At 35.2% G+C, this 13,595-nt stretch overlaps 1 protein-coding gene across 2 annotated transcripts in view; it reads left to right on the top strand.

Moving 5' to 3' along the window:
- LOC109110590 (NT-3 growth factor receptor-like) overlaps nucleotides 1-13,595 on the top strand; it is a 241,719-nt gene that overhangs the window by 213,924 nt on the left and 14,200 nt on the right. For both annotated transcript variants that reach the window (XM_042753532.1, XM_042753531.1), the window contains exons 13-15: nucleotides 6,349-6,479; nucleotides 9,654-9,826; nucleotides 11,522-11,765. In XM_042753532.1, coding sequence (XP_042609466.1) covers nucleotides 6,349-6,479; nucleotides 9,654-9,826; nucleotides 11,522-11,765 — 548 coding nt within the window. The remainder of the gene's footprint in view (nucleotides 1-6,348; nucleotides 6,480-9,653; nucleotides 9,827-11,521; nucleotides 11,766-13,595) is intronic.

Below are 13,595 nucleotides of genomic sequence, written 5' to 3'. Positions count from 1 at the left end.
TTTTGCCACTTCCCACTTTATTCTCTTCCTAAATTGTCACATAAGTGGAAAAACAAATCCATAGACGCTTATAATAAGTGTATCTGGCAACACGGCTGAGGCTGTGCCCCGTTTCCATCATACTCCTTCCATATCCACTATACTCTTTCACACATACATATTTTCTTCTCTTACATATACATATTTTTTTTAGACACATGCATTTTCTTCTTACACACTTTTTTTTAAATAATATTAAATGTATACTTTGAATACATTTGCGTATCAAAATGTATAAATGTACGCGTAAAATATATGAATATAAGAGGTAAATATATGAATGTGTGTATATGAATGTGTGCTTTAAAATGTGACTATGAGAGCAAAAATGTTTGAATGTGTGCATTAAAATACATTATCTCACAAAAGTGAGTACATCCCTCACATTTTTGTAAATATTTTATTATATCTTTTCATGTGACAACACTGAAGAAATGACACTTTGCTACAATGTAAAGTAGTGAGTGTACAGCTTGTATAACAGTGTAAATTTGCTGTCCCCTCAAAATAACTCAACACACTGGCCACAAAAGTGAGTACACCCCTAAGTGAAAATGTCCAAATTGGGCCAAAAGTGTCAATATTTTGTGTGGCCACCATTATTTTCCTAGTGAATGTTAGAGACCTTGGGCTCCTCCACCTTCCGTTTAAGGATGCCCCACAGATGCTCAATAGGGTTTAGGTCTGGAGACATGCTTGGCCAGTCCATCACCTTTACCCTCAGGTTCTTTAGCAAGGCAGTGGTCTTCTTGGAGGTGTGTTTGGAGTCGTTATCATGTTGGAATACTACCCTGCGGCCCAGTCTCCGAAGGGAGGGGGATCATGCTCTGCTTCAGTATGTCACAGTAAATGTTGGCATTCATGGTTCACTCAATGAACTGTAGCTCCTCAGTGCTGGCAGCACTCATGCAGCACCAGACCATGACACTCCCACCACCATGCGTGACTGTAGGTAAGACACACTTGTCTTTGTACTCACCTGGTTGCCACCACACACGCTTGACACCGAACCAAATAAGTTTATCTTGGTCTCATCAGACCACAGGACATGGTTCCAGTAATCCATGTCCTTAGTCTGCTTGTCTTCAGCAAACTGTTTGTGGGCTTTCTTGTGCATCGTCTTTATAAGAGGCTTCCTTCTGGGACGACAGCCATGCAGACCAATTTGATGCAGTCTAAGCACTGACAGGCTGACCCCCCCCACCCCTTCAACCTCTGCAGCAATGCTGGCAGCACTCATACGTATATTTCCCAAACACAACCTCTGGATATGACGCTGAGCACGTGCACTCAACTTCTTTGGTCGACCATGGTGAGGCCTGTTCTGAGTGGAACCTGTCCTGTTAAACTGCTGTATGGTCTTGGCCACAAGTGCTGCAGCTCAGTTTCAGGGTCTTGGCAATCTTCTTGTAGCCTACGCCATCTTTATGTAGAGCAACAATTCTTTTTTCAGATCCGCAGAGAGTTCTTTGCCATGAGGTGCCATGTTGAACTTCCAATTACCAGTATGAGGGAGTGAGAGCGATAACACATTCACACCTGAGACCTTGTAACACTAACGAGTCACATGATACCGGGGAGAGAAAAAAAAAACTTTGATCAATATATTCGTAATGTTGTAATAAGCTGGATTTCTTCACGCTTAATACAATTTCCTATCTTTTATTCATTCTTTTATAAAATTTGTGTGTAAAATAATACTTATTTGTATTTATGTTGATGTCTATCTCAAATAGCTGTTGTACATTTCCTGCCAAGCAGGAAGTGAGAGCGCAGGTATGTATGAGAGTCCGTCAAGAGAAGAAAACCAAGGTTACAGGATAAAGTCCCTTAGCTTATTATTGTACAGTCCCCACTCAGATGAAACTGAATAATACATCTCAGCTAGTTCTGATACCTGAACCAGGCAGGGATTTCATTTCTTCCATTTCTGTGTTTTCATTTGTTTTGCTCTATCGTGTATTTCAAGATGGTGTAGAAAAGCTGTCAATAAAGATTGACTGTTAGCAATAAGATTTCACCTGATGCCAATGTTTACTGATAATGTTAGCTTAAACTGAAACTGTCCTGCAGGAATTAGGGATGTGGGTATTAGGTCCCTCGTGATTCATTTTGAATTTGATTCAGTGATTCTTGAAGAAATTTCTAAATTATTCTTAAAGGAATTGTTCACCCAAAAATGAAAAATTGTTGAAAATGTACTTACCCTTGGACAATCCAAGATGTAAATGAGTTTGTTTCCTCATCAGATTTGGGGAAATTTAGCATTTCATCACTTGCAGTGAATGGGTGCCATTAGAATAAGAGTCTAAACGGCAGATAAAAACATCACAGTAATCCACAAGTAATCCACACCACTCCAGTCCATCCATTAACATCTTGTGAAGCAAAAAACCTGCATGTTTGTAATAAACAAATCCTACATTAAGATGTCTTCTATCCAAAATCCTGCTTTCTCCAGTGAAAATCTGAATCAGGAGAGAAATGTGCACAGATCACGCATCGTTTACAACAAAATGGTCCAAATCAGTTCTAAACAAAAAAATGTTGGTGGAGAGAGCACAACAAAGGCTGAACTTTTTCACTTGAGGAAGCGTTATTATGGGTTATGGATTCATATATTATTGACAAGAAGCAGTTTTTTAAAGTTGCCTTGATGAATTTGTTTCTTACAAAACACTTAAGATGTTAACTGATGGACTGGAGTAGTGTCGATTACTGTGATGTTTCTATCAGCTGTTTGGACTCTCATTCTGACAGCACCCATTCACTACAGGGGAAAATCTATTCTGATGAAGAAACAAACTCATCTACCTTTTGGATGGCTTGAGGATGAGTACATTTTCATCAAATTTTCATTTTTCAATGAACTATTCCTTTAAAGCTTCGAGTTTTCAGCATCACTGCTCCAGTCAGATATTCCATTTCCAGCTTTTGTTTACTCCGTTGTTTCTCAGCCTTCAGAGACTGTAGCATTTTAAAAGGAGCCATTTACAAAACAGTCGTAAGTGCATTAAGTCATCACGCAGGACAAAATGACTTTGTGGCTGACTGGAAACGAACAGGTGCTCTTTCAGATTCATTTAGCGTCGCTTTCAAGCGAGGAAGTAAATTGCTGCGGGGAAAGTCCGGCCTAATCGTGTTTTTTCTTTTTCTTTTCTTTTTTTCTTGCAGTGATTTACATGTATTTGAACCCGAATCAGCTTTGGTATGGTCCGTCATTTTTAGCGAGACAGAGTAAACATCTGCGCCAGAGCAGTGGGAGTAAAAACGGCCTAATTAGGATGAAGTCCATGTCCTGTATTCCCAGCTGCTCGCTATGTTTAGACAGACAACGTCTAGTGCGGATAACCTCTTCTCCTGAGTGCCCTCTCACAACGCAACCTGTGAGGTGAACGCAACACAACAGTTGGCGTAATAAGACAATTAGCCCACGCAATTTGTAACTTTCCTAATTGCACCGCAAGCTGAAAGCACTTCCAACGCACCCGTCACCTGCTAATTGTGAACCTATCACTCACTAGAAAATGGAGAATACAAAAGGTCTTTCTCTCTCTCTCTCTCTCTCTCTCTCTCTCTCTCTCTCTCTCCATCTTTGTCTCAAGCTCTCTCTCGCCATCGTCTTTTTCTGTCCTGATTAAATACATGCTTTTTAATTAGTTTGGAAGTAATGCATGTGTTCGCCATCCTTTGTCTTAATCTCCACCGGTGCCTTTTTGAAAAAACCTTCTGCGACGGAAACTCGTACAGATTGTGCTGAAATATTTACCATCGTCATTGGATGCCTGCCACAATGTGCAATTGCCTCGGCAGCCCTAAATGAAATTGTCCCTAATATGTTTCTGCTGATTAGAGAACTCTGTTTAGACGAAGAACGGGGTGATTGCCAGCTAATACAAAAAGCTATCCTTGAGTGCTGTCCATTCATCAATATTTTTTGTGTTTTTTTACTTGGAGAATTGGCCTTTCAGCTGGGGAAAAATCGTAGAATGACTTGTAACTTCAGGCAGTAAGTATTGATGTTGGATGGTGGCTTATCCAAAACTCCTGTTGGAGTAAATAGCAGATGCTGTCGTGGTCGGCCATATGGAGCTCACTGCCTCGCAGCAGACTGCGAGCTGGGAATGGAAGCAGGTGGAAGGTACAGAGATTAAAGACACGCTCAGGGTTGCCTTACATCACTATGAGTTGCACTTCGCTAGCCGTGGTTAAATCTGCTCAGTTTGACGTTTCTATTCGTATTGAAGATGGGTCAATGACTTGTGTGCAACATAAGAAGGTTAATTGTAAATGAATGCGCAATGTGTTGCGCCTAAAAAAGTAGGATATTGCAATGCATTGGCCTTTATTCAAAAACTACCAAGTGAATTTCTTTGTACATTGTTTCGACACTCTCAAAATATATATATATATATATAAAACATATAAAAAATATATATTTACTGACTAAAAAAAAGTTTGCATGCAACAAACAGCTAATACCCTGTATGAGTTCAAAATATACTGTATAATCATAACATACCATTAACAGTACACTAAAAAACAAAACAAGTGCCATTGGAAAGCTTTTCATTTCTCATGGGGACCCGCTATATGTTGTTCTATCCATCAAATTTCTTCATAACATCCAGTGATTATCTGGACATCAAAGTCAGACAGAAGATGATCATCTCCAGATTATCACCTGTCGTTGCAGTATTTAATAGGGTGTTTGAGCTTACATTCTTCTCTCAAGGGCAGAGCGGCAGTAAAGCTCAGCGGGGACTTGAACCGGCAGCAGACTGGTTGCTGCTCCATTAGTCTGCCCAGTGGACCAAGCGTGACTTCATTCATCTCTGTATCAGAGGCAATTCCACCTGATCTCCTGTGTTTAGATCGTTTCATACTGCAGCTCCTGATGGGCGCTCACACACAGATTCTGATGTAAAACAATGCAGATGCAAATGTTTGTGTGTGTGTAAAGGTACACTACAGGCGTATGTTTTAGCAGCCGGGTTAAATGAACTGCATTCAGAGATCACAGCAGCTATCTAGGATAAAAGTGATGAAAGTACATGAAAGCAAATTACATCAAAGGGTTGCCTTAGTGTGTATTGTTTTGCAAGGTTACGTTACCTTGAATTACCTTTTATAATGTAAACACAAAATTAAATGCTTGTATGATACATTTACCTTAAATGTGATACATTAAGGACTTTTTTTTTTTTTACTTGATTGGAATATTAATAAATTCAAATACATGTTATTTACTAACATTTATTTTTTAATAACAATAACAACAGCATTTAAGATAAATGTTTTACTTGACTGAACTATTAATACATTTAAATTGCATTATTAATAATAATAACAACAACAATGACTTATTAGGATTACTATTATTATTAATATTAAATATTAAATAAATATTTACTAACATTTATTTTGAATAATAAAATGTAGTAATGATGATGATGATGATAATAATAATAGCAACATTTAAGATATATTTTTACTTGACTGAAATATGAATACATTTAAATACATACTATTTCTAAACATTTTATTTTTAATTGTAAAATGTATTATTATTATTAGTGTTTTTATTATTGTTAAAAATAATTATAATAATTATAATAATAACATGGACTTATTAGGATTATTAATATTAAATATTAAATTAATACATATGTATTAACATTTATTTTAATAATAACATTATTATTGTTGTTGTTGTTGTTGTTGTTGTTGTTGTTGTTCTGAATAATAATAATAATAATAATTAGTAGTAGTAGTATTATTGTTGTTGTTGTTGTTGTTGTTATAATTTCATTTAATATTGTTGTTAAAATATTCTTCTTGCAAATTTATCACCCTGACAAATTTATGTGTGAAAAGATTATTATTATTATTATTATTATTATTATTATTATTATTATTATTATTATAATTATTAACCATACAGTTATTATTATTATTATTATATGAATCATGGACAATAAGACCTGTAAATACTGTAGGTGCAATTTTGATTTCATATTGCCTTGAGGGTTTATTTTTATTTATTTTTCTCTCACTCTATATGTCGTAAGAGTCCGTTTTTGGTGCCATATTCCTTCAACTTACCTGATCAGCCTGAGTGACAGCAATCCGACTCATGAAATTCACACGTTTCTCAATCTCTGTTTTGCTGCACTGCCCGCAGGAAAAATGGCACACAATCCACTCAATCAATCTCTCTCTCTCTCTCTCTCTCTCTCTCTCTCTCTCTCTCTCTCTCTCTCTCTACTCTCGCTCTCTCTCTACTCTCTCTCAGAGACACCCCTCCAGATGTACAGCACATTAAGCGCAGAGACATTGTGCTCAAAAGGGAACTGGGTGAAGGGGCATTTGGGAAGGTATTCCTGGCAGAGTGCTACAACCTAAGCCCCTCTAAGGACAAGATGCTGGTGGCTGTCAAGGTAAGAGATGATCCCTCCATTCCAGCAGGGCCGTGGCGTTCTCCAGTTACACAGGACTCATTCCAAAGGTCAAGCCCCTTTTTTCCAGCCCCCCTCAAATGACATATAAAGTTGATCCCCCTGTGCCCGCTGGAGAGGGCTTTCTTTCGGGGAACGATCGCTAGACGTCATGGTGGAGGATTTGTTGACTAAGATCAATGATGGAAAGAGCTCTGCTGTGCTCCGAGGAGAGATCAGCTACAGTAGTGTTTAATATTTGCCATTGATATAAGGTTTGGGAGGGTATTAAGATATTGCAGTGCTGTGGTTTAGTCTTCATGACATAGAAATAGAGGAATGAGTCACCGCTGTGGGCAGACGATTCCTGGATAATGCTTTAACATGGTTTACCACATGGGACTGTTCACCAAGGTCAAGGAACTCAGTGTCCAGTGAGTTTGAGGTGCTCTATTGAAGACTGATCTATGAGTGTGTCAGTTTGTCTGTCAGTTTAGAAATGACAAGGTTTCAAGGTTTCACAGATGCTGACATGTTGAAATATGAAGTCAAACATATACTATTTTGAATATAAAAAAGGAAAAATATAACAAATTTTGTATTAAATTATTTGTTATAAATTATATGATAAATATTAACTAAGAAATAATATTATAAATTGTGATACATAAACTCAGAATTCAGGGAAAACATCAGAATTGCAAAGTGCAAACTCGAAATTGTGAGAAAGAAAGAATTTACATTTTGCAATTCTGACATTTTAAAAAAAAAATATATATATATATTTTATCTATAACCCTGTATTTGAGTTATAGATATCTGGTCATAATGCTACCAGCACCCAGATCTCCCATGGGTTCCTCTTTTTCATCATTTTTGAGATGATGTTGGCTATCATGTTGTGGAGCTTTTGTTCAGGTCAGCTGGAGAAATAAATCTGGAGCAATAACACTGTCTTCCAGTGATGGTTTATCATCCCTCAAAGCATATTATTCTGGAGGCGCTGTGAGATCAAGAATGATGGTACTGATGTGTTCTTTCTGAATCCTGTGATGGTGTCAGAAGATGATTCTCATGTGCAGAAGAACACAAGCAGCCACATGCCCTGTTTTACCAGCAACCCACTGGAAGAAAATCACTAAAAAATCCCATAACATCTCATTTTTTAGACAGCAATTTTTTTTTTTTTTAGACAGCAATGATATTACATAAAGAGAAAGTGTCCTGCTTCTCAGATTTTTCTCCTAAGAAAAAGGATTGGAGGACTATATTAAAAATAGGTTTCTCGAAGACCAAACTGTTCTGTTCTTGAAAGAACCTAATGAGAAATGAGCTTGAGCTGCAATCTGTTTAATTTCATAGCTCTATACTTATACTGGCTTTCAACAATGGTGTCATTTTCATATATTTTTATTTAATCTAAGGAACTGTAGTTGCAACATCTGGTCTGAGGCACAGTTGACACTTAAATGAAACCTAAATGTGTCTCCTCAGCTTTGAAAGAGCAACCTCTGAGCAATAAAACATTCCTCTGGGAAGCTGCTTGGTTTAGTCGGCTTCATGGAGCTCCATCACAGCAGCTGTTGTTTGAAAGCCATCCAGCTCAAATTCAGAGAGGTCAAGTTTTTCCTTGTATTTTGGCCAAAGAGCTGCCAGTGTCTTTCTCGTAGCTTTGCTCTCCCCCATCTCCACCTGATGCCCAAGACCTCCAGACCCTTATTACAAGTGACAGCACCTCAGGTGGTGCTGGATTTGTCCCCTCTGCTCTCTCCAGCCTGTCCAGGTGGACAATTTCGCAACGCAGGTGTAATAAAGCACTATGGATAGGGATAGATATCTCACCATCTGTGAATTGGTTCCCTCATTCATCTCCAACGCATGAACCTTTTTGTAATTCCTGATATGGATTAACCCACGGTAGCTCTAATTAAAATTAAACTGCGAGCTCTGAGGGCGGAACGCAATTATAACATAATTGAAGGAGCAATTCCTCACAAACACACCACGATGCAAGTCTGGCTTCAAGAGGGACTGGGAAACCAATTGACATATCACGACCAAGGCCGCAAAGGGGGGTATTTTTCTGTGAATGACGGGATATAAGATGACAAAAAGATGGATGTGTACAGGCAACTATTAAATCTTTCAGAAAAGACAAAGACAGGCACGAACAAACCAGAGACGCCATGCTGGTCATTTGCGCATCTTCCTTGGAACCCCAAGGTTTAGTCCATAAATATGATCATTTAAAATTCTAAAAAAATATATGAACTGTTATGAAAGAATATGTTACATGAATAATTAAAAGCACTTTGAACGTCTACAATATTTGCGCAGTAATGGCATTAACTTATCTATGTTTTGATGATGAATTCAAATCTGTATCAACGTTTTAAGGTTTCACAAATGCGGACATTTATATTTTGTTATGACTCAAAAAAAATAAAATAATTACAATTAAAAAAATGGTTATGTATGTATGTATGGATTATTATTTTTTATTTTTTTTTTACATGAGGAAACAAAAGAATTAACCATTTTATTATATTATTTATATTACACTTGATATTAATAATTAGAAAATATTATTATACATATTATTATACATATTTTATATATATATATATATATATACATATATATATATATATATATATATATATATAATGATGTTAACTGAATGATTTGAAGCAGTTTGGATGTCTACAACATCTGTGCAATGATGTTTTTTTTTTTTTTTAACTGATTTACATTTTGATTATGCATTTAAATATATTGTCAAAAATAGCTCTGCATGCTCCGTTGGTTTGTGGCATATTGTATATCGTTTGGGATTCATAAACCATTAGAGACGGAACCGTTTAGATCCAGATTAGTTGGAGCGGTTAGTCTCATTAACCTGATTAATTGTTCACTTGAATTATTTATTACAGACTGACTCATTTAAGCTCCCTTAATTAATTTACTTGTACCGTGAGTATCAAAAAACAATAGCATAGGGACATTTAATTCCTGGATATAAACAATATTTCCAATCATATAAATGATTTGTTTTGAAATACAGATTTTAATTTAACTTTCCCCCATGTTATCTTTGGTTTTACCCACAATGCTTTAGTTTCTGGGTGTTTTTGTGGTTATTAGACAATAAACTGGCTGTCTTTTGTGTCTTCACAGACCCTGAAGGATCCCACCCTTGCAGCGAGGAAAGACTTCCAGCGGGAGGCCGAGCTGCTGACCAACCTTCAGCACGATCACATAGTGAAGTTTTACGGTGTCTGCGTAGATGGAGATCCACTTATCATGGTCTTCGAGTACATGAAACACGGAGACCTCAACAAGTTCCTCAGGTTCGTGGCTGTTATAATGCAGTAATCTTTGTGCTTTGCTTGTGTAATGATCGGAGATATGAAGGGAATTGGTTATAATTGATTGAGATCACAGACCAAGTAGAACATAATTATGGAACCACTGAATTCCAATATGATGCTTACAAGACCAGAATTTCTCAACCAGAGGTTCATGATGGAATTGTAGTGGGGCTGCAAATGGAATTGTTAGGGCTACAACGGGGCGGAAAATGTCCATTAAATTTCCGGAAACATTCCAAAAAAAAATTAGCAACCCTTAATTATGATTATAACAGAAATGCCCAATTAGTTATAATATATATATATATATATATATATATATATATATATATATATATATATATATACACACACACACACATATATTTATTTATTTATTTATTTATTTATTTCAATTAAATAATCTAAATGAAACAAAATATAAAAATTTTTATATGGGTAGTTGATGCTTAACATGTTCATGAACCATTATTATTTTATCATCAATATCCTCCTCAATATTTTAGGAATGTATTAAAGCAGTTTTATTTTACAAAAAAAAAAAAATAGTTAGTTGACAAGACTGGTGTAATGATGCTGAAAATTAAGCCTTGCCTTCACAATAATAGTAATACATTTCATTTTAAAATATATTAAAATAGTAAACGTATTTTAAATTACAATAATCTTTCATAACATTATAATGTATATCATAATGCAATAATATTTTTCTTTATTTTATATTATATTTTACACACACACACACACACACACACACACACACACACACACACACATATATATATATAAACTATGTATAAAACTTAATTATTCAAAAGTTTGTTAAAATATGCAGTATGTTAAAAACTTTTTAATTAACAAATTTCACATTTTTCCAATAATTCTATACATTTTATGGCGCATATTTAGCTACAATTTTTTGCTCATATGTGTACATACTCCTGCAATTTTCATGATCCTTCTTATTTTGTTGAAATTATTAGCATTTTGCATATTCTGCCTGAAGTACAGTATGTAAACATACAGTATGAGCAGAAATGTATATATTTCTCATAATTACTCACAAAAAGGTTGGAAATTTCAGTATCTTTTATGGGTACTTTCTCTTTTTTTTGAATGGTTGGGAAGCCCTGCATTAGAATGTTGCATACGTTTTCTAGTTGCTGTAATGTAAAATCCAGCATTGTGATGTCAGCAGATTAGTTCTGACTGTGATTGAGAGGTTACAACCTTCCACAGAGGTATTGAACAAGCAATAGGAAGTGGATACAAAGGTGTATATGGTTTCTGATAAAGCCCTGTCGAAAGAGCAGAAATTACTTTTTCTTTCCAGCCAGCAGGATTATGGGGGATAACAGGTTTTGTCGAAACTACTTCATACGTAAAGACAGGGCGATACATTCTTGAAAGGGCAGAGGAACTAGCAGAGATGCAAATTGAATCATACAGTAAACATTCCCTTTGAAGAAGAAAGTAATCTATCGGTAACTTTAATGTACATTGCACTGACATATGTAAATGGAAGCATTAGCTCATTCTAATTTCGTATTGATTTGTTTTAAGTATTCATGAAAGTTTTCTGATTTCATTCTTATCTAATGCAATCATTTTAAAGTGTATTGTAAGCATCCAAATACATTAGGGGACTGAAGTGGCATTATTTTATACTCACAGAGCTCATGGTCCAGATGCAATGATCCTGGTTGACGGACAGCCACTGCAGACCAATGGGGAACTGGGTTTGTCTCAGATGCTGCACATAGCCAGTCAGATCGCATCAGGAATGGTCTACCTGGGGTCTCAGCACTTTGTGCATCGTGACCTGGCCACACGCAACTGCCTGGTGGGCAACGGCCTGCTGGTGAAAATCGGAGACTTTGGAATGTCAAGAGACATCTACAGCACTGACTACTACCGGGTAAGAGCGCTTTTGTAAATGCTTGAGCGAAATACAAGTTAGTAGGAATAATTAATTGTTATTTTTGTTTTTTTGAAAGGAGTCTCCTATATACACTATCTCATAAAGGTTGCATTCACTTAATCAAAAATGTAGTAAAACTGTAATATTGGGAATATTGTTACAATTTAAAATAGCTATTTTATAATTTATTGTATTTTAAAATGCAACCATTACTCCAGACTTCAGTTTCACATGATCCTTCTGAATCATATTACATATCTTAATATTATCAATATTAAAAGTTTTTGCTGAATATATTTTTGGAAACCATGATACAGTTCCATTCAATAGTCTGGGGTAAGAAATTAATACTTTTATTCAGCAAGGACACATTAAAATGATCAAAACTTGGGGTAAGAAATGAATACTATTATTCAGCAAGGACACATTAAATGTCTCATTTCCACAAAAGTATTAAAAGTATTAAATGTCTAATTTCCACAAAAGTATTAAGCAGAAAAAAAAGGATCGTGTGACACTGAAGACTGGAGTAATGATGCTGAAAATTCAACTTTGCAATCACATAACATTATATGTTAAAATATAATAACATAGAACAGTATTCTAACCTTTTGAATAGTGGTGTATCAAAAAAAAAGAAAAAGTATTTACCTCATTTATTAGTCATCAAATATCCACAAAACACAAATTAACCCTTTGTCAATTGTAGATCCGTAATTGCATGCATAATTGCTATTTTAATGACTTTTGAAAAGTTGTAATATTGATATATCCAGCTGCTTTAGCGCTTTGAAAGACCTTAATCAAATTGTTTCTTTACAATCATTAGCTTAGTCATACCAAGTGTTAATTAAGAACAAGGTTAAAAAAATCAGTGTATTTGCTAATTCAAGTTCATTTCAGAGTATTAAAGATACTAGCATAAATACAAACAAATACAGCCCATTAAACATTTGACCAATATCCAAATCATACACACAGCTGTGAATACAAGCTTTAATGAGCTGTGACCATTAATTGGGTATTTTAAAAATACATTTAAGATTTTGAAAGCTCAAGTTATCATTTGCAAGTTTTAAATCCATGAGGATTCACAACCATATAAGATTTAAATTAAATGATAACCCCCCCCCCCCCACCCAACAGAAGATCCTCAATCAGAATCTTGTCTTTTCTTGATGCAGACAGAGTCCTCTCGGTAGATTTGGCCTAAATGACAGAGGGCTCAATTTGCAAGCTGAGGGCCCTAAATGAATTAAAATGTATGTCTTCACTTACCACACAACAAGAGGATGAATGAGGTGACACTAAATTTACAGAGCTCCTCTATTGCTCGACTAGATTAAGTTGAATTGAATATGATTGTTCATCTCTCTGCGTTGAATGTGACTCCCATTTTTAAGGCACTGAAGTTAAATGAGAATTTTTCTCACTGTCAAAAGTCAAGGAATAATTCAGGAGTCAAACATAAAGCAAACGGCTCAATTAGCACATATTCAGATGTTATCGATGGCTTGTGCTGGACTTTTGAACTGCTGAGACAAATGCCATATTATTATTATTATAAACAAGCCATATAAGCTATTAAAATGTTTTTTTTTTTTTTTTTTTTTTTTTTTTAAGAGCATTAAAATAAACAATATTATTTTATACAATAATATTTTATATTGTCTTATTAAATTTTTATTCAATTTATTATTTTGTATTATTATTATCTAATAATAATAATATATAACAATTTTCTTTTTATTATTTTGTGACATTTTGTTTATTTATTGCTTTATTTTTTGTTTTGTGAGATTTTGTGAGTGTACCTACTATATTATT

Source organism: Cyprinus carpio, chromosome B25, assembly GCF_018340385.1.
Source record: "Cyprinus carpio isolate SPL01 chromosome B25, ASM1834038v1, whole genome shotgun sequence".
NCBI lineage: Eukaryota > Metazoa > Chordata > Actinopteri > Cypriniformes > Cyprinidae > Cyprinus > Cyprinus carpio.
The sequence above is the reverse complement of the archived record's forward strand: the minus strand, read 5'-3'. Positions and strand labels throughout refer to the sequence as shown.